This window comes from Porites lutea, chromosome 13, assembly GCF_958299795.1.
Source record: "Porites lutea chromosome 13, jaPorLute2.1, whole genome shotgun sequence".
Taxonomy (NCBI): domain Eukaryota; kingdom Metazoa; phylum Cnidaria; class Anthozoa; order Scleractinia; family Poritidae; genus Porites; species Porites lutea.
In genome coordinates, this window is record NC_133213.1 from 14,435,749 (window position 1) to 14,461,082 (window position 25,334).

At 40.4% G+C, this 25,334-nt stretch overlaps 1 protein-coding gene across 3 annotated transcripts; it reads right to left on the reverse strand.

The window, feature by feature from the left end:
• Nucleotides 1-1,976: 1,976 nt before the first annotated feature.
• On the reverse strand, nucleotides 1,977-23,416 carry LOC140922201 (uncharacterized). 3 transcript variants are annotated; one of them, XM_073372180.1, is made up of 16 exons: nucleotides 22,970-23,416; nucleotides 20,718-20,981; nucleotides 16,555-17,046; nucleotides 13,565-13,723; nucleotides 12,194-12,832; nucleotides 11,683-11,931; nucleotides 10,959-11,071; nucleotides 10,397-10,461; nucleotides 9,535-9,707; nucleotides 8,860-9,095; nucleotides 8,004-8,150; nucleotides 7,486-7,580; nucleotides 6,510-7,024; nucleotides 5,746-5,980; nucleotides 4,402-4,731; nucleotides 1,977-3,348 (listed from the first exon to the last, which is right to left on the reverse strand). In XM_073372180.1, the coding sequence occupies exons 1-16, from the start codon at nucleotides 23,043-23,045 to the stop codon at nucleotides 2,784-2,786; spliced, it is 4,353 nt and encodes a 1,450-aa protein (XP_073228281.1). In that variant the 5' UTR covers nucleotides 23,046-23,416; the 3' UTR covers nucleotides 1,977-2,783. The 3 variants fall into 3 exon arrangements, with proteins under 3 accessions (XP_073228281.1, XP_073228280.1, XP_073228282.1); XM_073372179.1 differs by having other exon boundaries at nucleotides 20,718-20,984; XM_073372181.1 differs by lacking the exon at nucleotides 20,718-20,981 and having other exon boundaries at nucleotides 1,980-3,348; nucleotides 22,970-23,414.
• Between the last annotated feature and the right edge of the window lie 1,918 nt (nucleotides 23,417-25,334).

A 25,334-nucleotide genomic window follows, 5' to 3' on the forward strand; every position in this document is an offset into this window, starting at 1 on the left:
GATCCGGCACCAAACATTGGTACGTCGCTGTGGACTTGCTGATTTTTTATATAATAAAGTTTATGTAGATGTAGATGTAGACTGACGACATCTTGACTGGCTATGGTATTTTTTTAAGAGGTGGGCGAGAGTAGCCTGAATTTCAGACGATTACTTCGATTCGTGTTGCTGAAAGGAGAAAACGACTCGAAGTAATCGTCTGAAATTCAGGCTATGTTTGGAGCTACCCAGACGCTCTAAAACAAAAATGAACGCACGGCTGGCAACACGGCAAAGGGCTATTTAAGGCCAAAATTTCGGCACAACCACCATGTTCAATTCTAAAAATGTCGCCTCCCTAATGTTTTTTAACTGATAAGAATCAAAGACGCATGGCGGCCCCCGGTAATACGACTTACGGACCTGAATCCCTGAGAGACCTAAATGAGCTGGCTTCGACCATGCAACTAAAAATACACGCCTGCATCTCCTACATTGCAGGCTAAGAAAACTTGAGTCAACATTAATATAATTAATAGAGAGGTGTCAAATTTCGTGATAGCATTTACAAAACGGTATCGGATAAAGCGTGAGAAGGGCTCCCTAGTGAAAACGAAGTAGTGGGGAACGGGAGTCCAAACCTCCCGTAGTCTGCTAGCAAGCGTTTCCAGTCGAGTGAGAGGGCGAGAAACGCTTGCTGTGCAGGTTAAACCTTCCGCCTCCCCTATACCTTGCCTTCCCTGCTTCTGCCCCTTTCTTCAGGGCTTCCTCTCTTAAGCCCCTTTTCGACTAAAAAGATGAAATGTAATGCATGTTTTATTCCTTCTGTTTGCAATCATTTATTCACGGTACTATTTTTTCATTTTAAATTTCTTTCATTTCACTACTTCAACGGCTTTTGTTTTCACAGACTTTTAACGTTCATTTTTTCTTATTTAAATTTTCACTTGTTATTTTAGTATCATATTGCACGCTATTCTTTATTTCAAATTGAAACGTCTTAGCTTAACCTCATCATTGTATGTAAGACCCTGAAGAAAGAAGGCCGTGCCCTCCGAAATATTGGTAAAAAATATAAATATTCCCGACTGTAAAATCAGCCTTGCTTCTTTTGTTTAATAAAAAATATCAGCCATTTTTATGGGAAGAGTCCTAGGGACGAGGTTGTAATATCCCCCTGTTTGTCCCGCTCCCTACGCTTTTCAACATTCCAACCTCCCGCCCTTTTTATCTCCCGCCTCCAATTCTCCCAGGCTCCCAGCCCTCATCGGGGGGCCAGTTAGGGGAGAGGAAATATGGTGCTTAGAGCTGCTACCGGCCCCTCTCCCCTTGATCCACCACAAGCCAAAGTGCAAATACAAACAACAACAGGAAACATTGAAGCAGGAAAGCGATTTTAATCTGCAAGAATATATACAAAAAATATTTGTCATTGAAAGTATTTGTTCTAAATAGTAAATAGCCTCTGTTATGATCATTATTTTACATAGAAACATCTTACAGAAAACTCCATGTTATGGAACGTTAATGGTTTTTTTAAAATTTCCTAATCCCAGTAGTCTGAAATTTTATTTCTCTCTTCAAATGCTGGTCTTATTCTCTGTATGTAGGGTTATGGTCATGGTTAATGGCTAGGGTTATGGCTAAGGCTAAGATTATGAGCTCATTGCGTATGTTATTGACGCTTATAACTTTTGACTGACTTGAAAAAGCTTAAAAACATCCCCGAAATCGTAAAATGTTATTATTTCTACAAATGCGAATTTTCAAGAAACAATAAGGTAAATTAACACAAGTTTACGAGTGAAAACTCTCTCAAGGGTTTTTACTTGAAACGGACGTGTTATTAAATTAGAGCTGAACAGCGGGGGGGGGGGGGGGGGGGGGGGGGTGAAAAAATATCTCAAGAGAGGAAGTAAGCTTTCATATTTCCAAAGGAGATGAGCTCTAGGTATTTTTATTTTTCAGCAAGCTCAATAGCTGTATAATAAACTTCTTCACACAAAATTTGCCGTAAAGACATATAATAACAGCCCCCTTAGATATAATGTCTCTTTCCCATTTGTTCCCTGCTCCGAGTAATTTGATTGCCACAGAGGAACAAAACAACTTGCAACAAAGTAAAAAAAAACTTTACCTCTAGTAAAACTTACGCATAAAGAACTTATGATCTACATAGATTAATCACGCAATGATTCGAATAACTTAAAAACAAATTAGCCAAGAAGACGGACACACGGTCCACTGTTACGTTATCACCGGCTTATTTGTTTAATACGCATTTTCCAAAAAGACGCTATTTCACTGATTCCTTCTGATCATCCTACTCTGAGCTTGGACTTTAAGATAAATAATTTAACACTACTAGTGCTTTTATACATTTTCTGCAAGGATAGTCGACTCTGTCTACTCTGAAGACTTTTTTTGGAAAGGCTGTAGCTTTAACCATTTCAGTAGGCCCTGGGTGCCAGAGACTTTAAATGCGCAGTTTCCCGTCTTTTCTTATCTCAAGTCTTTATCCAGCGCAAAAAGAAGAATTTTTTTCGCACAGCTTTGTTGCTCGCGGCTTCAGCCTTTGACTGAAGATGTGTGTTCAGCGGCAGTTCCCGAAACATTCTGCTGCGCGCGAGAAAGGCACTTTAGGCAGTACTTTCGAGTACTTATTTTAAGGACAAGCCTTATTTCTTGAACTTTTTCTTAGGCGCTCTTTAGAGTTAAAGGTTACACCTTTAATTATATTGTGCTAACCCAACGTTATTTCAGTTATCCCCACCTGCCACATAAGAACCTTACGAACTAATTTATCAAACATAAGCTGGAATAACATCTGGTTGATTCCGTAAATTCGGAGAAGGGTCGCCAAGGGAAGACAAGACTGTCTCTTTTCGTTTCGACGGACCCTCTTTTATCACCAATGACGAGCTCGGAGTATCGACTTTGCAGTGATGGCCATGGGAAACTGTTCTAGGGTAACCTGAACGAGATTCGGTCTCCGCCCGCTGGTAATCAATTCCTTTACCGCTCAAAAACCATTTCCACTGACTACGAACTTCTTGTTGTCTCAAACAATGGAAAAAGAAGATCAAGAAGCCTTGAAGTGAGTTGAAAATGCAGAACAAATATTCAAAGACGATTTGCGCGCGTGAGATGGCCAGCGCGCCAAAAAGCCAGGTAAGACCCAACAGAAGCAAAATGGCGGTGGCTGTACGCGCACGCTGATATGAAGAAGATTTCTTATCCGCTGACACTAATGCGCCGCTTTTGTTCAGTGCTCGAATGGCTAGGATGAAAATAACGAAGTTGATGACTATTATTGCGAGAATGGGAGCGAACTGAGCAACTTGAAAGGGAAGTCCGTGCAACACACAGCTGTTAATGAATAATAAAAAGAAAAAAATGTCAATAAAAGTATTATTATTATTTTCTTTTTAAAAATGTGGTATTATTAGATAAAACAAGAAAGATCGCGGAAAAGACAGTTTATGTTTACTGTTGAATTAGTAAAGTCCGTCCGTCCTATATCATGTCGTTCACCTCGGCAGAGGACGTACCATCCACAAACCAGTGATAACCGGCTTATACCAGTTACTCTGACTTACCGGGTTGGTTGGTTCGATAAGGGAAGATAGCTCTCGCCCTACCTAACAACCATCCATCCCCTCTCGCTTTGCAGTATTATGCTACAGCAACTACCCAAGTTCAACCCAAGCCATTCCACAGCAAGAGTATTTTAGAGCATCGCATGAATCATACGTATCCTTCCGGGATCATTGTACGTTTCTTGTAAACTGCGGACCTGCCCCTCCCCTAAGCCAACATAAACAGGTACTTCTCGGTTACGGCAAAATGATGGCTAAGGGGAGGAGTAGGCGGGCAGTTTCCCAGAAACGTATAAATAGTGGAGCGTGGCACGAAGTTAGAAAGTGGGAAAAAAAGGAGGAATAGTGGGAGAGGCAGAGGGAGAGGGAGAGGAGGGAACTGAGCTCTCACTCCCTACCCCACCCCCTCGCTGTTTTTCCTGATCACATCTCTTCGCACCGTCCTCACAATCTCAACTCTTGGAACAGGCTATACGAATTCACACACTTGTCACCTTAAAACCCAAGAGAAGTGATCGGAATTATTTTCTCCTTAAACTTGCTCTTCTTAATGAAACAGAAAGGTCATAGAATATAAACGAGGAAAAGATTACCAAAGATAAAACACAGTGTGCCATAAGAAATGTATGAAAACAAGAAAAACAGTGAGGAGTATATATGATCGTTGATATCAGGGACTTGAGGCTCAGAGCGCAAGAATATTTTTCTAAGTACGCAGCTGGTACTAGAACTCTGCTTCTCTGGGCTCTATTAAAGTATTTTCCTACAAGTCCGGGCGCATGTCTAAACTTGAACGTTATAAGTAAAGTTAAACTGTACTTACACATCTTCGTTTCCATAGTATGTCGTTGCCACGGAAACAGTAATGATCACAATGACTGCAGGTACGCCCCAGGCTACCGCAGACGCTTTGAGCATGAACTTTGATTGATAGGTGGCCATCACTTGTACAAAACACATGTACATATTATAGCCCTCCACTCCCATCCACATCACGGACGCCAGAACTAAGAAGTGCAATAAACAGGCCACTACGCGACAGCCAATCAGATTTCCCGTTTGCCCTGCTCCCACGATAAATACGATCAGCAGTAACATGAGTGACACACACAAGTTCATCAGGATTGGCTGCTGGTTCGTTTTGCGTAAATTTCTGTGGGGAAGAGGATAAAATTTTGACAAAAATAAGAACTTGTTTAAAAGGGGGGCCCGAGGCTCTCCCAACGAGTTCTTTAATTAGTTTACGAGAAACAATAAATGAATGAATGATCCAAACATTGCAGCTTGCCCTAAAACAATAGCAAGTGTGTTTTTACATGCAAATGAAAACATATCTTTTTCAAATCTTCGTGGCTCCAGGATCAAATGAAGCAGTGCGTAGGGACAGATTGAGAACACATTATACAAAATCGTAAATCACTATTAAAAGAAGAGATTTTTTCATTGAAATGAGAAACTCTACCAGTACCTCTTAACGGAGAAACCAGTCCTTATCCAAATGAGATGTCCCTTAAATTCTGAGAAAGACAACTATCTCTTTCATTTTTCAGTGCCATGTCTCTTATGTACAACTTTACTAAGCTGACAGACGCTACGCAAAAAGCGAAGACAAACCTTACGCCCATAACGGGCGAATTCTCATAGCTTCAAGCGCGTATCGAACATTTTTCTTCGACAAAACTAGTGTCAGCAGCGCAGCAGCGAAAAACAACCACGCAAAGACAGAAAGGCAACACTACTGCAACAAGAAAAGCCGCACGAAATTTCATTGTTTGCGGTTTTGGCTTCCAGGTACAAGTAATACGGAAACGCAAGAGGCAACTTGACTAAAACGTGCGTCGCATGTCATAGGCATAAACACCTCATGGAGGCGACACCACCACTGGTTTCCCCGCGAAATGACGACTGAGGAGCGAGCGCAGAAATCCCATACTTATGACGTACTACTACCCAGATCTGGATTGTGCTTCTAATTGGTTGAAGAAACATTCCCTCGAGGCACGACCAATCAGAAGTACTAAACAGATCTGGGTCGTGACGTGTCACCAGGATGGAACTTCTGCGCTCGTTCCTCTGACGTCATTTAGCGGGGAAACCAGAGGTGGCGTCGCGAAATGTCGGCTGTTTTCTCAGGTTAATTATTTATCGGAAAAAGTTGTCTACAAACCTGAATAACGAATACGTAAGCAACGTCAGAGTCAGTCCAACCAATGAAATGGCGCAACCCACGTATGAAATGATTGACAACGCCTTGGCGTGGGAAGCGTGCTCTGCATGACTCGTGGGGCCAGAAGCAGAAAATAAAACAGCAAAATTGGTCATGTGATCACAGTAGCATTTCACACGGCCTGACTCTATCTTCACTAGTCTGCAGCCTCCTTCTGACCAGTTACCAAGGCCCTCTAAATACAGGTTAAATCAGAAGTCAATTAGCTAAAGTTGCGGAAATTTTTCTGTAAATTTTTTATGCTCCAAATGCGTTCATAAACAGAGTGAGATTCCATTAACGCGGGAAACGTAAATCTAAAATGTATCCAAAAACAACCCGGTCCTTGAAAACGCCGTGACATAGACCTAGTATGGGAGATGTTCGCTCCGGGTTATGGAGTCCTGAAGTAGCTCTACCATGGGGTATAAGACAGAGAGAAGGCGACGAAGGTTAAAAGGGACTTGGAGGGGTGGTCAGGGGATGGAATAAAGAGAAGAAAGAGCCCCCTTTCCTTATCCCCAATTTGCCCACGGCTGGTTAAAGCTCGTGCTTTTCATACCACCTAATCCCCAACTGGAAAGCCTGTTAATAGGCTCAGTTCTAACAGTTCAGCCCCACTGTTTACTTGCATTCAGCGCGACATACGCTTTGAATATTTCCCGCGGCGATTAAGACAAAGCTTGTGTGTGATAATATACAGTTAACCAAAACAGAACTCTTACGCATTGCATTGAAGTCCCAAAACGAACAGACAGTTTCTCCGCCGTCCTCGTCAAAATTGCTTGTAGGTTCAAAAACAAGTTCAACGGGTTTAGTTAGGTTGTCAAACGTCATTCCCTGGACACTGCTGGAAATAATTCGACTCATAACTGAAAATGGCCTGGCGTCAGTCTGGACATCATCAGGGATAACAGATTGAAAAAACTTGTCATTCTGGTAGATAACGAAGCCAATCTTAACCCTTTTCACCGAAGGGTCTTGATTCTCAAACATAACTTCCGGTAATTTGATTGACGTTTGAACATCCGCCATTGGAAGTTCTTTGTTGACCATGCTATCCGGACTCAACTTGTTTGGGTCAGCGGCAGGTGGTTTCACAGCAAGAGACATGCCCGAGAAGGAATCTGGGTCGGCTCGGCTCGATTGGATCGCTAAACTTGGGGTAACTAGACGCCTGGACGATTTGTTAGCTGATAGTGGAAGATTCTGGGCCACTGTGTCCAGCGCTTCAACAAACCTGAAAGAAAAATGATGCATGCACAAATCAGATAGGTTCATCGACCATTCAAATTAAATATAGTAGAAAGCTATTTTCGATCTTTTAACTATCATTTTCCCATAATAGTATTGGGTGTTAAGTGTATGTGGTTTCTCGTTCCTTTTTCATCGCTTTTTTTCTTTTCATTCCAATTTACTACCCAGGCCCGGGTTGTTCAAACATTCGATAGCGTTATCCTTTGGATAAATCACTATCTAGTGGATATTTATTAAGGAAACCAATTGCACTATCCACTGGAGAGCGATTTTTCCGGTGGATAGCGCTATCCACTTTTTGAGCAACTGGGGCCAGATGATTATTTCAGGTTTTTGGTGACGGTCAAAACAAGGACAGTTTTTGACCTGTTAAAATTTTGAAATAATCTAGGCATTGATGCAAGCACAAAAATTTAGAAATAACTACTCTGAAGAATTTCATACTTTGAAGAAGCTTTATTTGCTCGTTGACTTTCTCTCAAATCCTCCCTCTTCATTTTCATAACATTGTCAATGACATCCACAACGTCTTGAGCAGTCTGGAAAACAATCATGAAAAAATGACAGAGAAATGAGGACTGTAACGGATCAATCAAAGAAGGAAACCCTATCAAGAGAAGTATCAACATTTTGGCAACGATATAGAACACTTTGTATGAATAATAATTAATAATTAAACAATAATTTTATTACTTATAACGCGCAGATTGGCCATTTTATGTGACAATGAGTTTTGCATGAGAGTAAAAAAAAAAATGTTTTTCATATCAAGGGCTTCGCACTTAGTCTCGCTTTGGAAGAGGCTGCAACTCGGGAAATAGCCTATTCAGATAAGCATATGATGAGATGACGAGGCACTGTTATCGAGGATGTATTCTATCGTTTCGTGTTGACGATAGCGTCAATATCAGTGTACTGATAAAGCTCTCTGAATCTAAAATGTATAGGTTGTATTTAATTACCTCATTCAATGAATCCCCCAATAAGACAACATTTCCTATGACGTCAGCTATCAGTACTGCGTCGGCCTCGTTCATATCGTCTGCCTCTGACGTCAGATCTTTCACTTCTTTTGTTACTTTACCAACGTTATTTTTGTCGACGCGACCCTAAGAAGAGTTTGGTTAACTATAAGTCAACATAACTCTCATCCTTTTTCCATAGCCTAAGTTCTTTCAAGTTGTTATCCTTTATTAACAGTTTTCAACTCTAAAACGGAACTGAAACTTTGCAAATGTATTGCTGGTTTTCAGTGTCACGCCATTCATAGATATCCGAAGAAGTGTTTTACCCAAATTTATAGAGATTTGTATGGAGACGCCATGCTGGTGCTCATCCGGATGAGCACCAACATGGCGGGCGGAAACTAGCAGAAACATCCGTTACCGAGTTTTGCTACAAAAGCGTGAATTTATTCTTCGAGGAACTCACAAACATTAAAGTAATACTTTTTCTAATCATAAGCTGTTTAGATAGCAAAATTCCTTGAAATAAATCATTTTTTTAATCTACATGTCAACTCTCTTGGCCGTCATGTAAATGCCGCGTCACGCAAAAGCTTAGAAATTCAAGCGTACTCTATCACAAACCAAGAACTTTTCTGAAGCGAAAATTTGTATGAAAATTAGTTTTCAGTTGCTCTAATACATCGTGAAAGTAAAATCTCAGTAACATCGATAGTTTTGTAGTTTGAATTTTTGGTGACGTCAAGAGAAAACCCACAATCTAGGAGTTTTTCAATTCAAGTGACAGTGCTATACGGGACTCCTTTTTGCCAGTATTTAGGGGGAGAAGTGTGTTAAGGAAAGTTTTGCAAACCTTGGCAAGGGCATTAAGTTTATTTGTCCTCTTCGACTTGAACTTGCAACTGCTTACATCCGGGTCTTTCCATACACCCCCGCTAGAAAAATTCCCGCTACAGAGACGTGTAGCAGTGGCGGCTGTTGGTCCATACGGGCATTTCACGGGTGAACCTTTCTGACCAATCACAGTTAACTGCCAATCAAAGATTCCCATGATGGATATTTTTCCAGTTTTCTCAGGAAGACAGTGAGCTGCAAGGGTAAAATTACCACATAAATATACCATTTAATAATTTCGTATCTCCGCGCGGCCCTGTAATGTTACTTAAACACTAATGAAATACCAGGTGAGCTTTCGCGCGAAAACATGCGTGATATAATAATACTATATCCGGAACTAATGTTGTGCCGCCATCTTTGAGAGAGAGAGTCAAGGGAGATTTCAAGGGGGAGATTGACGGTTTTTCTTTGGTTTTAAGAGGGCGGTCGAGATCAGTGTACCTCTGAGCTTTCGTTAAAAAGACACCTGCTTTGCAGGCTACCGAAGTTGTGGTCCATCCGCTTTCATTGTTTTTTTGGGAAGGAGAAAGCTATGGGTCCTAATGTAATTGGCGCAAGCTATTGTGGTGTTCTTTAAAAGAACGAAATAAATAGAAGTAATACTTCTTCTTGGAAACTCAAAGGAACTTACTAGCACTCCTTATGACCAAGCTCTTGCGTGACACTTTCAAAGGTTTCAGCAATTTGTTCATTTCACTTTCATCGGACAATTGCCTTTCCAGTCTATTGTAGTAAGAGGTAAAATCTGCCATGGTAGCCGGGCTGTAAACAACTATGTCCGCACCCACTTTACTGAAGGAGTCCCTGGATATTTTTTAAAAAAGCCGTTAAAGTTAGTTCCAAACATTAAGTAAGGAAGACAAAATCAAGATGAACAAAACACTAGTCCTACTATAAGGATGCGATATGGAAGATCTACTCGCAGACAAAAAAAAAATGGATTCGTGCCTGAAGAGGATTATACAGGGTTGTCATTAAGAGGAGGGGGCCGGGGATTTTCCCCGGCTACTTTCAAAGGAAAACGGAAGAAAAATAGAAAGAAAAAAAATCCCTAGCTGTTTGATTCCCCGCCTACTTTTTGTATTTGCCTTGCAACTAGAAATCTTAGTGACAACCCTGATTATGGGTATCTGAAGAGGATTATGGGTATCTACTGTCCATCGATGAGCTAAACACATTACGCGGATGTGAAAGTATAAGTATAGCGGTTAAGAAGAGACGCTGTAAGTGGCTTGGATATGTATCCCAGACAGAAAGCAAAAAGTTGGGTGCTCAAGAACAAAGTGGCGTAGGACAAGAGAAAGGGAGAAAGCAGAGGCAGGATGGGGGTACTGGGATCAATAGAGAGCTTGTGCAAGGGAAAGGGCAGGATAGCGGGTCCTTATGCGCAATAAAGCGCGAAGATGCGAGGTGATGTGGCGTGAGGTAGGCTGAACATGTACCATTGGGGGTTAAGCTTGTTCACAAAATGTGCACAACACAAAAGCGCTAACCTGAACTTAATCAGCTCAACTTGATATCTCCAGGAAGGATTTCCAGAGTTTAAATAGTTCTCAAGCTGGAATAAACAAATATTAGACGATAACATTACAATAAACTGAACGTTGTTCTAGCCATCTTGGTTCGTTTGAGTGCGCCAAATCCACTGGGTGCAGTGCATCCCTCACGCCTGATTTCATCCTTCCCATGAAATCACGCGTGCTGTTTGAAAGCAAAGACAGACGCCTGGGGACAAGAAACACGTAAAGGGATAATAGTCCAGTTGCGAATTAAAAATTTCTGCTGAATACAAACATTAACGGCACATTTATACTGGGTTAGCCTCCACATAAAGTAAAATATTCAGAAATTCCGACAACTAAGTGTTTGAAATTTGAATATACACAATAGACAGAGTAATAAACAAGTCTTTTTCTCGTTGGAATTTGTGAATATATTACTTCAGATGGAGGCTAAGCCTGTAAAAAAATACGTCTTCACTTCTTTAATATTCAGCGGTCATAGCGAACACGAAACTGGACTATTAAGCAGGATTGCAATTTTAAATTTACTTACATTTCTCTGTATATTGACTTGCAAATCCGAGTACCTTGAGCTACTTGGGTCTGATAAGTCATCTGCGTGCTTTTGATTGGGAATTCTAAACGATACGATTGAAGTTATGACATCTGAAATTGAAAGTAAATTGTTCTAATTTTATTATCTTCCCTATAAATAGAGTACAAAGGTACTACATCTCTAACAGTGCTCCTATAAAAAGACAGATACGACCACCCATTTCGAACCCACATTAAAATTGGGGCGTTCGTTTGTGTTCAAATGATGGTATTCGGTTGATCACAAGTAAACCTGTACCGTTACCATGACGACTCCGATACAAGCCTCTCCCTTTAACTTTTTTCGCAACTGCACTAACGATTTTAATCATCTTGCTCATACGTTTCCCCTAAAGGTTCATGCTATTTTAAGCATTAATAATTGTGAACTGAATAGAGTTATGCAATCATCATCTACAACGATTCAAGTTCAAAAGTCTCCTTTACTCATCCAATTCTAAGGACCAGCGGATACGCAAGACCAGGATGTATTGATGCAAAACTGAACCAAAGCGGATGATTGGTGTGGGTGGGCCCTTAGGAACAGGTTTTACATCTTTCACACAGGACAACGTTTTTAACTGTTTGCACTCATATTTCCAACGATAGCGCGTCGCTGTTATCTTCTGGAATCGCGCATGAGTAATTCATTGCTTTCTGGTATTGTCAGTGCTAATCATTACCTTTTAAAACAAGTAAAGCTGGTTTAGAGTAAATACTCGTCAGAGCTGTCGAGAACTTGCAATAATAGTCGCCTTGGTCATCATTTTCAAAGTCGCGTATCTGCAACTGGCTCCCAAACCCTATTTGTTGCTCGTTCTTAAACCACGTGATCTTCATGGGCAGCGCACTACTGGCATTACACGACAGCGCAGCGACCTCGCCTTTTGCGAAACTCTGAGAGACTGGACTCAGTTTAACTTCGGGAGGCCCTGTTAAGAGAAACAAGCAGTTTTCATTACAAAACGTTAAACAACGAAAATTGCGTACTTTGAGAATTCCACGATCACAGTTTTGTTAGAAGCCATTATAGAATGAGACATCTTGCACGCAAGGTGATAGGAGAAGAGATTCAATTTCAATTTCAAAGTTCAATTTGCCGCCATGCATACAACTGTGACACGTGACTTCCTTATCTCGTGCCCAGTTCTCAGCATGACTCAAGAAAAGAGGAAATCTAGGTAGAAGACTTACCAATACAGTTGGAGTATCGTTGTTTAATGCTTTCCATATTTTGTGGATCAGAAGAGCACTCCCACCTCAGCCTTTCGCTTGACGTATTCAGTGCCATCTGCCAGTTAAACAGAGGTACTAAGCAGTTTCCACTCGGGCACACTAAAGCTGATGACACATTGCTACAAAACTTCACAGATTCGTCATAAAACTTTCGAATTTCATTACACCTGTCGTAAGAAATTAATTGAAAGACGGCTGCGTTTTCAGTTTTTCCCCAAGGGTCGCAATCTGTCACACGAACTTTCAATTCAAATTCCTCTCCATCGACGAAAGCGAAGTCTTCCGTTACCTTTATCTTTCCAGTCAGTCGGTGAATACAGAAAAAATTCAGAGGTGTGACCGTCCCTGCCTCTTCACAGACGTCATTAAGGTCATCGCCGTCATCACGCCGTCGACGCTTTAGAACAGTGCGTGACTGCCGTTGCGTCGGCCGAGGATGCTGCTGTCGTTGCGTGACGGAGTCAAGGTAATACAGGAAAGGTTTCACGAGTGAAGCAAGTTTTCCTGTGACAGTAACATTTCCAATCACAGTACCTGCCTTGATGTTATAAGGCAGAGAAGGGTAGCGATATATGCGAAGCTGAAGAGGGTTTGTATCTAAGAGAAAAGGAAGAAAAACTGATTAAAGGAATAGCTGTAGCAATGTAAGCTAAAGCAACTACCACATTTGAAAAAGGGAAGAGGGTCAGTTGTCCCAACTGAACACCATCACACCTTTCACTCCTAATGGTGGTCAGCGTAAAAATTAAAAAAAATAATAACGATAAAAATATTTTTTTTTTCTGAAATCCAAAGATATGACTAACACGATGTAAAATTTTTGCCCTAGAGTTTTTATTTCAATGGTAACACCACAGGAGTTTGTCCACAGATTCCCTGAAATGTCTGGGTGGCTTGGTTGCTGAGATCTCGGCTCGAGCAACTGGGATCTCGGCAAGCCGGGCCAGCCTGCCTTCTCATATAAACGCGATTAAAATTTTAAAAGGAAACAAGACATGAGCCGAACCAACCCGGTAAAGCGGGACAGTCCTGCTAACCAGGCTCGGTCACATCATATATACAGGCCTTGAGGACGTTCGTAGTGGCGAGGAGTGAGGACGGCATTATTCACAGGCTACTCTTGACCTTTTTGAATGACATTTATCAAGCCGTAACTAGTGTTGTATAGCCTGCGAACCACTCTTGCTGCGAACGCAGACGTATTTCCGGTCGTCCCTTCTTTCGGGTAGAGGAAAGCGAGGACCGGAAATACGTCTGCGTTCGCAGGCTAGGTGTTGTACGGAATCTTGAAATTTTAGAAGATAGGGTCAACATTTTTTTTCGTCATACCTGAGCAATTCGTCTTGCTTGTCAATCCCGTCTTACCAAACGTCTGTTTCTTTTGAGGGCATTTCTTACACTTCTGTTTTCCCTGATTTTCTTGATAAGTGTCGACAGGGCAACGAACGCACAGACTGCTGGGAACGTAATAGAATCCAGGCAAGCAGGCTGTGGAAAATGTGGACAAAGTTAACAAATACAGCGCACGTTGTACAGCGATTCTTGTGAACTGAGGTACAATCCCTGACAAAAGTAGTTACCGCATTTATTCGATTAACCGCCCTGGGCGCTTATTAAATTTTTGGACCTTGAGAGTGGGCGCTTATTCGAGGCTGGACGCTTATTAAATTTTCACTATTTTCTGCAAGTGAAGTATGTTTATTTTGCAACAAAACAGTAAATGCTAATAACAAAACGCGAAGAAAAAGTAACAAAGCAAGGTTTCTGTATAATACTCTGAAGAAAACTCCGTCCTCGGGGAAGTGTCTTATTAGAATTTATTCACTCAAGCGGGTGGGGTGGGGGTGAGCGCTTATTTGAGTTTGATTGGGAGGAGGAGGGGGTGGGCGCTTATTCGAGGCTGGGCGCTTATTAATTTTTTCTGCCTTTAGGATGGGCGCTTATTCGAGGTGGGCGCTAATTCGAGGCTGGGCGCTTATTCGAATAAATAGGGTAGGAAGGTTGTACAACTTAACGGCAGTTCACTGTAATGTTAAAAGAAGATGGTTGCCCCTTTGCTAAATGTATCCCCCATTCCCTGTTTTTAATAGGGAGCTTAAGCACTAACAATGACGGCCACGGCTACGAAAACCTCACTTAAAAAGTATGTTCGCTCTGCTTCAAACTTTCACGCGCTTTTTCCACCTTGTTCAATTCGTCAAATTTGGCGATTTTTTCTGGAGCTGAATTCTAACAGACTGTATCAAAGTTCAGGAAAAGAAAAAGAGGGTCGTTGTCTTGCGTTCACGCCCTCCACAGAACGTGAAATTAGGCAGTTTCACGTCGTAGCCGTGCAAAGATGGCAAGAAAATGTACAAAAAAAGCGTGATGCACGTGTAAAGTTACTGTTTTGCTTTTTAAACCTATTGTTTTTTTCCCGTTCTCGGTACCGTCGTTGTTGTCGTTGTTTAAGCTCCCTACTGTTGGCATATGACAGAAAAATTACGCGCACAAACACTTGTTTAACCAGGGGCGGATCCAGGCGGGTGAATTGGGTGGCTAGCCATCCCGCCTTTAGAGCAGCTCACAAAAAATATACCGAAATATAATACATGAAAAAATAAACGAAAATACGTGGGTCCCAAAAAAATTGAGAAAACTATCGGTGACAACATCTTTTCTTAACGTAATCTGCTCAGGAAAAGAGGGCTCATTATGAGCTTTGTGCTCTTATTCCTCAAGTAATCACCTTCACCTCCATGCAAGTCTGAATAAGCTACACTAGAACTCAGGCGCGGATCCACATCGGTTTCCATCTTTTTACAAAAATAGGTCAGATTTCTCATATATAAATATATTTTCAATAAAAAAAAATTGAACACTTGCCAATATCCTGTCTGAATGACTCAGAAACGCAGGAAAGAAGACTTTAGGGAGTAAAAAATCCAAAACCTTTCCCGGGGGAGCAGCCCCCACACCCCGCTAGAAGCTTGCGCCTTCGGCGCTCATATAGGAAATCCGTCAGTATGTTTCCTTGATCCACGCCCGGAACTCGCTCAAGTATTGCATGAGAAGTGGGGCCATCTGATGCTATACCCGCCATCTTTCTAAAGTCGGGAACCGTTTCGATGAATGAACCACTGGAAGCAACAGCCAGCGTCGGATTATGAATCCATCTCGGTGTTCTCACAGAACAGACAACACGCAGAAAACATCTTCCCGAACGTGAGGGAAATTTTCGCCGTTTTGCGCACGGATGTGGAGAGGTCATTTTCTTTTATGCGGAGGATCCTAACTTGGCTTCGTGTTATAATGATCACCGAACGACTCTCAGATTTGGCCGTCATCGCCACGTATGCATATGCAGTTGCCATTGATAGTAGCGTGGTTTGTAAGAAATTTGTGGCGCTGCACCCTAGACGAATGACGGCGTCTTCACTTTTCCACGAAGCTTCTATTTCTTCTTTTTTGTGGCGTTTCAAGACTTTGCAATGTTAGGGACTTGTCAGAAATTAGCAGGGAGGGAGGGGGGGGTAGGATTTTTAAATTTGGGTTTGGAAATGAGGTGACGCATCCCTGCAAAGGGAGTGAAATTTGCTAACCCTCCCCTTGACCTTGGCCTAAAATATCGTAACCCTCCCTCTCTTGTATAAATGATAAAATCTAGTTCTTGCAATACACTAGGGTCAGTCAATATTATGAAAGCTCAAAATATATTTCTAATCTGTTCTTTGTAATGCCATATACATACATTTTAGATAATAGCATTAAGAGTCCGACTCTGATTCTGACAGCTGATCACTCGACTCTCCTATTTCTCCCAGGTTTTTTTTTTTTTACAAAATAAAGAACTTCTTTTTTTCTTCTGTGGGTGAGCCTCTACATGATCACGGACACATATTTGCATGACCCGCCCCCTTTTAACGGCCCATTTTTCATGACCCCTCCCTTTTCTGCAGTCTCAAAAAGTTGTGACCTCCCCCTCTGTTTCCACCCCCTCCCCCCCTGCTAATTTCTGTCAAGTCCCTTACTGTCTCCAATTCGTCTTTCCTACGTCGCCATGTTTTGGGACAAACATAGGACAACTTTAAGCAAATTAACGTAACGTTTGGTGGCCGATTGGTATCAGCCACCCCCATTAAAAAAATCCTGGATCCGCCCCTGTCAACATTGGCCGAGGGGGCGGGGGAAAGAAGGAAAAAGAGGTAAAAAGGAAAAGCCTTCCCAACACTTTGATTATAATTGTATGTGTAACTGAGGATTCAAGGCCTTGGCCTAAAGGAGATGGTCGCAAGACATAAATACGAGACATTAGCTAAAGAGATTTCTGCATTGCTTACCGCATTTGGTGCTCAACACCTTGACTGAGCCCGCGGCACAGCAAGGTGGCGGTATATCCCCACCACAGCATGACTTCTTGTCTGTTATTGTAGAACCATTGTAGTTTGGATAGGTAATCCCTCCTTTACTGACACTTGGTATTTGCTGATCTAAGAGCGGTCTATACACCTTTAACTGGTCTAGACAGCTTGTAAGCGTAGAGGACACTCGACTGTCGGCTATACTATCTGATGCTGTAAGTACAACAGGTATTCTGAAGAATACACTGCTCACTCCTGGAGGCGAGGCTACAATGTTTTCAATAGTAATGTTCACTCCATTGCATAGTAGGCTTTGGAGACTAGGAAACGCTTTGTAACTGAGTATGCCAGCGATTTCAGTTTTCTTTTTTGCTATAGTGTTGCGGGTAAGTCCACCAGGAATTTTATAGTGAAATATTACATTGAATGTGTAGCATCTTCTTACGTTATAGTTTCCAACTTGAGTAGAATCTAAAAGAACACCAAAATTTTCTTGTTCAAATAGTGGTTACTTACTGTTCAACCTAGTTTCCACCGCCCATTACTATTCCCTTCTCAAGCAAGAAGACACAAGCGAAACTCGATAAATACTGTTGGGTATCTAAGGCTATCGGCTAATTTTGTAATTATTGGATGAAGCTCAGTAACATAAAAAAGAATTATGCATATCTCGGAAGGAGTTAGTCCGCCTCAGCCTTCACAAAAATTCGTCAGACCATACAAAGGCCGAATCAAATAACAATAATATTAATTCAAAATAATTCATGCTTTAAAACATGCTAACCTCGATCGATTGATATAGACCTTGTCACGGTTTTCGACGCCATCTTGACGAGTTGGCAAACGCGTGAGAAGTTACAGTGATTGTATGAGAATCTAATGTTGAATAATTTCCGTAGAACGGCTGTTCTGAACAAAAATATGATTTGTAATCTAAAGCTTCACTCCTAGGGATTCTCCTTAAAAAATTTGAGGGCGTTGCACTAGAAGACCTAGAACCAAGAAAGTCCCGGAAAAATAACAGACAAATATATGGAAAATCTGAAGCAAGCCTCTGGATAAATTTAATCACAGGTACGCCCCCAAATTTTTTTAGGACAATCCTTTGCTTTGTAGCTTTAGTTTACAATTGATATTTTTTCAGAACAGCCGTTTTACGGAAATTATTCGACATTAGATTCTCACACAAACACTGTAATTTCTCACACGTTTGCCTACTCGTCAAGATGGCGTCGAAAACCGTGACAAGGTCTATTACGTTCCCATCTTCATTTGCCTGTTTCTCGATCGGCAAATTCAGGATATTTAGTCTAGCAATTATTTTTCAAATGCCAGTTGCCATTCGTCGAACTGTATTTTTGCTTTTCTTGCTTTTTTAGGCAATATTTCGGCTATTTCTTCTTCTCAAAAAGTTTCCGCCGTTCAAGTTCTCCAGCTATAGCAAGACAGGCAAGGTAAGTAAACGCAAACTCGTCCTAAGAGCTTTTCAGTTTCCAGTTCTTTCTTTCTGGGGATCCTGAACTATTGACGCCATCTTACTGTGAATCTTGAACGTCTTCTAAATTTGGTCAACGCTAGCTAGTTATGAAGAATTAGCCGCGGGGACTGAGCCAAATAGAATTTGAATGAATAATAGCTGGCCTTAATACGAGAACACGTTCGTGCACAATGGTTCATAAGGATACGTAAGGAGAATAGGAAGTAAAAATGTTTACAAAAAAGGAAGGCATATATAGTTAACTAAAGGTGTTACATACATGTCATTATAAAAACACGCTTCACCGAAGGAGAATGTCATCAGTTTTATTAAAATTATTTGGCAATTAAAGGAGAAAGGTACAGCCGAAAAAAGCACAAAATTTGTTTAAAACGCTGCTAACAACCTCAAACCCAACCGTTCTTTGAATTGTCACCCAAAATTCTTCCCCCGCAAAGGAAAGAAGCAAGGCGTAATGATACAAAAAACGAGATCCATTACAGAGATTCTCATTAAGTATTAGCCAGAATAGAATGCATTGACAGTTGTTAGTACGACAGCCAACTGTAAAAAGCACTTGTAAGATGACGGGAAGAATGCGCATGCGTAAGGAAGTGACGTCACGAAACACCACTTACTAAAAAGGTCGGCATTATATTCTACCCACCAAAACCACATCGATCGAGAGGGACTGAGATTGAATTTTGAATAACTTAAAAGTCGTAACCGAAGATTCTCGGAAAATGTACGGATGATATGCACGAACAACCGAACATCCGAATACTAGATCGGACGTTCTAACCACTGAACCACCAGGGCTCTAGCGTCAGTGAAGTCGGAATTCTACTATACCAGCAGAGTGTACTACACTTCTGTCCTGGGAGCTGAAAGAAAGAGAAAGGCTCGAGAAAGGCTGCGTCCATTTCACAGTTGTGGGGGTGCAGAAAATATATCAGGGGGGTACAGTTTCATGCATAATGACTGAGATGTTAGTAAGATGTTGGAAACGAGCAAAGCGGCGAGAACGAATCGCGAAGCTCGCTGGTAAGTGCTCGTTCTTTCTCACGCGGAGAAAAATCAAGAACAACCTCTGGAACCAGGGTAGCTAGGTGTAAATTACAGCGAGTTTTATTTATATCCCCCCACCCTCCCCCCCTCCCTAACTGCAAGAAGAGGATTCTTTCCGGCATGGATTTTATCGACTTTATTGACTTCCAAAATTATTTATGATTGACTTCCAAAATTCTAAATTTGTAAGACTTCTGAATGTACATTCACAATTACGTTTTTCGCTGCCGTTTCATAATTACGATCACAAGCAACGAACCTTGAAACACACAAACACACAAAACGGATCGAAATCCACCAATCACAAATCACAAACCTTGACCTTTTGAACCCGTTAAAGTAAAGTTTTGTTTTCTGAGAGGTCCGTTAAGATGATTGACGGCAGCGAAAAACGCAATCGTCAGTTGGCTTTTGAACTTCAGAATTGGCATGTTTGTGAAAAGCGCAGTAATGGGGCACACCAAAGTTCCCAAAATCTTTGTCCACTTTGAAGCAGGAAAACTTGGTCGTCGATCTCGTTTCAAACTCTGCGATGAGTTCTCAGCAATTTTCCTATCGAACGCGGGTTCGTAACTTAAAATTCCCGCCATGATCTTCTTGTTTGTTTTCGGGGATAAAAGTAAAAAAATAAAAATTTTGTATGTGTAAACAATAACAACTTGTAAAAACCATGATTAAAATTTTCATTGTGTCAATAATTATTATGCTTTATGAGTATGGTCTTAAAAAGTCCGTGAGTACTTTGCAGAAGCGTAACTATGCGCCTAAAAAAATTAAAACCTTTGTCTATTTGGAGATTTAACAATGGTTGTAGGTAAAGGCTCATATGTGCGGTCTGGACAGGTCGAGTGGTTTTGGTGGATGTAGAGTTCAACATCCACCAAAACCACCAACAACCACCAACAGTGTTCGGGGCTAGATGTGTATCACGTAGCCCCATGAAATGTCTGAAACATGTTTTAAAACTTCATGTACAATATTTGCCGAAATACAGTTATACTCGTTATATTCATCCTTTGTTGGCGAGAACGCGATCTCCCAAATATAATAAAGCTCAAAGCAAAAGAAAGGCGAATCCCCGAGAGGCGAATACCTCAAAACATCTTTCTTTGGTATAACATGTCACAAGGTGTCCAAAATTCAATCTCAGTCCCTCTCGATCGATGTGGTTTTGGTGGGTAGAATATAGAGTACCGAAGTGTGACGTCATAGAAAATGAAATTTGTGAAATTATGGGATTTGTTAAGATATTCCGAAAGAACAACGTCCAAGACGCCTACTCGCCAAAAATTAGCAATTTGGGGCAGATTGTCTCTGAGATATTAACCCAGTTATGCTCCGATGACTCCATACAAATCCTTCTAAAACTTACCTGGTTCCTAATCTTATGAACCAAGCCAAAATTTAGAAGGATTTGTATGGAGTCGTCACAGCATAACTGGGCTAATATCTCAGAGACAATTTGCCCCGAATTGCTAATTTTTGGCGAGTAGGTGTCTTGGACGTTGTTCTTTCAGAATATCTTAACAAATCCCATAATTTCACAAATTTCATTTTTATGACGTCATCACTTCGGTACTCTATAATGCCGACCTACTAAAAAAGTAAACATCTTGTGCCCAGGTTCCCCCGACTCCGTTTAAGCATCCGCTTGAGGTTCCATAAATGCTGTATGTCATATGAGCCAGCGGTCCTGACCAACACTCACTCTCGAACTGTACTGCAAATGCTGAGTATCCAGCCTGCTTTGCAGCCTGTGCGCACTTCTCGATAAGTTTATTGTCACTTCTCCAAACACCGAGATTCTTTGGAATAGCTCGGGCCGATTTGTCTTTATAACACCCAACATGGTAGTAGTTGACTGCTAAAAGCAACGCGACGACAATATTCAGAACAAAGAGCTTCACTTCGAATTGAAATCGCATTTAATTAAAGTAGGCAATTTAAAGCTCGCACAAAAACCTCGACCTTGCTGCTTGTAAGATCAATGGCTTAAGGCATCTTTTATGTTGTTCAAAGTTAAAACAAAGTTTGGGACGAGGTGGGCGGGGAAGGCTTAGGGTTGATGAACGAAATACTATTCCGTAATGACCTTGATGGGTTTCTAATACTAAAACAATTTTCTTTCGGTCAATTTTGCGAAAATCAATCCTGCAAATGAAATGTTAGACAATTTGTGCGCCGTTTGACGTGGTCGTTTAAAGAACGAGAATAACGTTGAAAGTTGTCGTCAATTTCAACTCCTGTAAGAAAGCGCTGTGAAACCTGACTGACTTTATACAAGATTGGTGGGGTCAAAAGAACTGTAGAAAACAGTTCTTTTTTTTTTTTTACCACAACGGTTTATTGACTACCTGATGCACTGGTTATACAAGGTGGATCAAGCTTTTGAGTTTGAGACTAAAACCTCTTCTTTAGTAAGTGTGACCACCAGTAAATGAAATTTTCAAAAGGTGTATTTTTTTCCCTCTCCGGTCCAGGACTTTGCAAAACGAATTTTTAAAGTAAATTTATTTACTACGTAGATTTGAGAGGAACAAAATCAACGTTATGACCTAAAACCAAACTTCGTACCAAGTAGGTCATAATTTTGTATAGAAATTTCAGTATCTTGACCACTACACAGGATCCTTATATTGTCTTTCTAAGTGTGCATATTGATAACGGCGACAAAAGCATTTGACTGATACTCGAAGGTATAAACTAATAAAATATTAAAAGAAATATTGATATTTTTACAATCAAGTAGCAACCGAAAATTCTGACACTAAACATTCCACTGGCTAGGGTTATTTATCTATTTATTTATTTGTTTTAAAATTTAAAAATCGACAGCCGACAATTCCAGAAATGTTATCACACTAATTTATGCATGCACGCTTGAACGCTCGCGCGCGTTGTAGACTTCTGAATTTCAAGGGAAGAGATTATACAGTAATTAGTGATCAATCACTCTAATCATTGTTAGTCAATTACGGTAAAGACATCTTTCTAGAAAACCTGATCCCTTGAAATCTCCGATCCAACAAAAAAATTGAAGCAATCGATCGGAGTCACGTAATGCCATGAAAGGCAGAAATAATGGCATGCAAGTTTGTGACATGACAGTACATTTTAAAACTATACTATGTCAATGTACACGCAAAGGTCGCAGTAGCAAAGAGAGTGAGAAAGAGTTTTACCGAAATACAATTGTGAAATCATAATATAGCTAAGCTATTTTCCCAGCGTATTCAAAAAAAGGGAAAATAAAAAGGAGAGGGATTCTTTTCTTTCAAATTTCTTGAGCCTCTCCATTGCCAGTCATCACTTTAGAAATGATTTAATCGCCTTATTGAATACTGTGCATACGTGAGCTCGGGTCATTGTTTTCAAAGAAAGTTAGGAGCCTACCGATCTAAAAATCAAGGCCTGAAAGGATTTATCTATGTATATATAAAGACTGTCAAAACTAAAGTTGTATTTATTTTTGGTTAAGTGTTGAAAATATGAGACTTCGCCAAAACGGATGCAAAAATATGGCTCCCAACGGTGATAACAAATTCAAGACATCAGTTTTCGTGCCAAGGAGCTATCTGGATAAAAGTTTCAGGCTGTTGATTATTTTCCCATTCTTCGTTTTTTAGCTATTGTATTGAAGTCATATATTGCGAAGATCGGCGGCTCTACAACGGAAAAACTCCATTCTACATGATCTATTCGTTAGTTCAATTTATGTTGAAAACTAAGGTTCCGTCACAGGGTGAGTCAGGACATATTTCAAAATATACGACAGCTTGCATGTTATCAACCTGTATTATGTAAAATTTATATATTCACTATGAGAATGTAAATACTTCACTCGCTTACCTGATGTCGAAGGACATTGTAAGACGAATAAGATACCCAGCACAGCCGATAATAACAACATACGTTCGCAAAACATTTCAGTCCAATTGTAGTCGTGGATCTTCGCTTCGATATATACGATCACGCGATGGGACAAGTTCAACAGGAGTTCAACACTTGGGTAACGTCTTGCTTCTCATGCAGAAATGACGCTCATTGCGACAATGGTGTTTGGAATGATTTCCCTGTTTTACAGTGGAGGCTTTTGAATAACAAACCTTTGAAGAAAAGAGAGTAACTCGTATCACCAATTACAAGTGTTCTGTTCTGACAGCGTTACGTTCATAAGTAAACATTGGGATCTGGAATCTACTGACAATTGCGTGACGCATCGTGTGACGCAAACATTTCTTTGGAACGGAAATACACCGTAAAAGGAATTTTCTAGACTTTGATACACCCCTTCCTGTTTTTGTGTTTATTATTAGGTTTGTGTATATATTCATATCATCTAGCGAGCAATTTGGATGTTCATGGAAAGAAAGTTTTCATTGGAGAATACTGGTGCATGTTGAGGCCCACTGGAGTATGAATCTTGATAGTTCTTGATGATATTGCTTAGTATCTAAAGTGTTAGTAAAGTGACTGTTTTTCTACTACAAACTGATATTAAAACTAAGTCGAACAAGGCTAAATCACCTTTCCGACCTTGTTTAGGTTAATAAACTATTGCTTTCCTGAACGAATGAATATTGTCTTTTCTCTCTTCACAAATCGTGTTTATAAGCCATGAACATAAACTTTGAAGTAAATATTTGGCCAAATATTACCTAACAAAACACTTGTCAGTTGCCGTAAAACTTCAAAGATACTTTATAAAGCAGGCATAAAATTTTCTTGTCAGGCTAACCACGTGGACAATTATAAGTTTGTGACAATGATTTATCCGTCCGCTTACTTTCTATAGTTTTCACGTTTACTCACGGCTCAGTGCGTGACTTTCCACTTCAAAAATTTCCATAGATTCCGATTAGTCTTGGCCTAACATAAGTACCTGTATTCTACGTGGCTGTCAATCATTTTAAAGAGGCAAGTAGCATCAGAAATTGAAAAAATAAACCCCTATTCAGGCGCGGATCCACACCGGTTTCCACCGTTTTACGGAAATCGGTCAGATTTTTCTTAAATAGATATATTTTTAATAAATAAAAAACTTTCCAAGTTGCAAGGCCTTATCTAAGGTGAATGGAACTGGCCAATATCCTATCGGAGTGACTCGGGAACCCGAGAAAGGAGACTTTAGGGAGTTAAAATCTAAAACATTTACCGGGGGAGCATGCCCCTGGACCCCCAAGAAGCTTGCGTTTTCGGCGCTCGTTGAGGAAATCGGTCAGTATTTATCCTAGATCCGCGCCTGCTATTTGGTAATAAAAATGACCCACGGAATTAGGGAATGACAAACTGACCAATACGTTGAAACGATTCTTCTCTTTTCAGCGTATTTTTTGCCGCGTCATCATATGTGTACATTTTATGTGGAAAAGGGCAATTAAGGAGCCTTTAAAAAGCAAAAATGCTTATAATTTCTGTCATGACACCTGTTTCTGTATAGAACCCAGAAATGATAGAACTGTATAGTGTCCACTCTTTTTTATTCAAGAATGTTGTTATTTCTGGGCCAGGCTGAATATTCTTATTTTTCTGCCGATTTTAGGCTGAAAATATTATTGTATTTATTCTTAAATATATAGCTTTTATGACATTTCCGCTTCAAAACATATTGGGTATCAATAATAGTTAGTGCAGGTTTTTTCGTTTTGTTGGCTAGTTTTGCCGTACGTTTAGAGAAAGGAGGGAAAATTCAAAAATATATAATTGTACTGTATTTACAGGTTTTCATCACACAAAATTATATCCTTTTCAAAACCTCAGCCTGGGATAAAATTTCTTAAGATATCGCAAATTTCAGCCTGGATATTCTTATAAAATATATTCTTATAAAAAAGAGTGTATAATATGCATAGCCGTCTAAAAACGGAAAGTAGGTGTGCCAAAAACAAGAGAATAACAGAACAACTTGAAAGAGAGTTTAAAACAAATTTTTTTGAAAACTATTACGTTAAGATATATAGCTAGTGGAATGTTGCCTCGGCTAAAATGAAAGAAAAGATTAAAAACCGAAAAGGCTTAACAGATGTCTCTACGAGTAAGGTAAAAGCAGCCAAATCTTGAGCCAAAGTTTGCGTCTGACCAAAGAAAAAATTATTCACAACGCCAAAAAAAAAAACAAACAAAAAACAAAAAAACCAAGTATCTACATGTCGATCATGTAATCAGGGAAACTATGGTATCATCAGTCAAGCGGAGAATGGAAGAGAGAAATTTA

Coding starts and splice junctions, on each gene's coding strand:
- LOC140922201 (XM_073372179.1), bottom strand. CDS start 23,045: ATGTTTTGCGAACGTATGTTGTTATTATCGGCTGTGCTGGGTATCTTA. Junction 7,581..8,003: donor TGGGGGATTCATTGAATGAG/GTAATTAAATAC, acceptor ATTGTTTTCCAG/ACTGCTCAAGACGTTGTGGA. Junction 5,981..6,509: donor TTGGGACTTCAATGCAATGC/GTAAGAGTTCTG, acceptor ACCTGTATTTAG/AGGGCCTTGGTAACTGGTCA.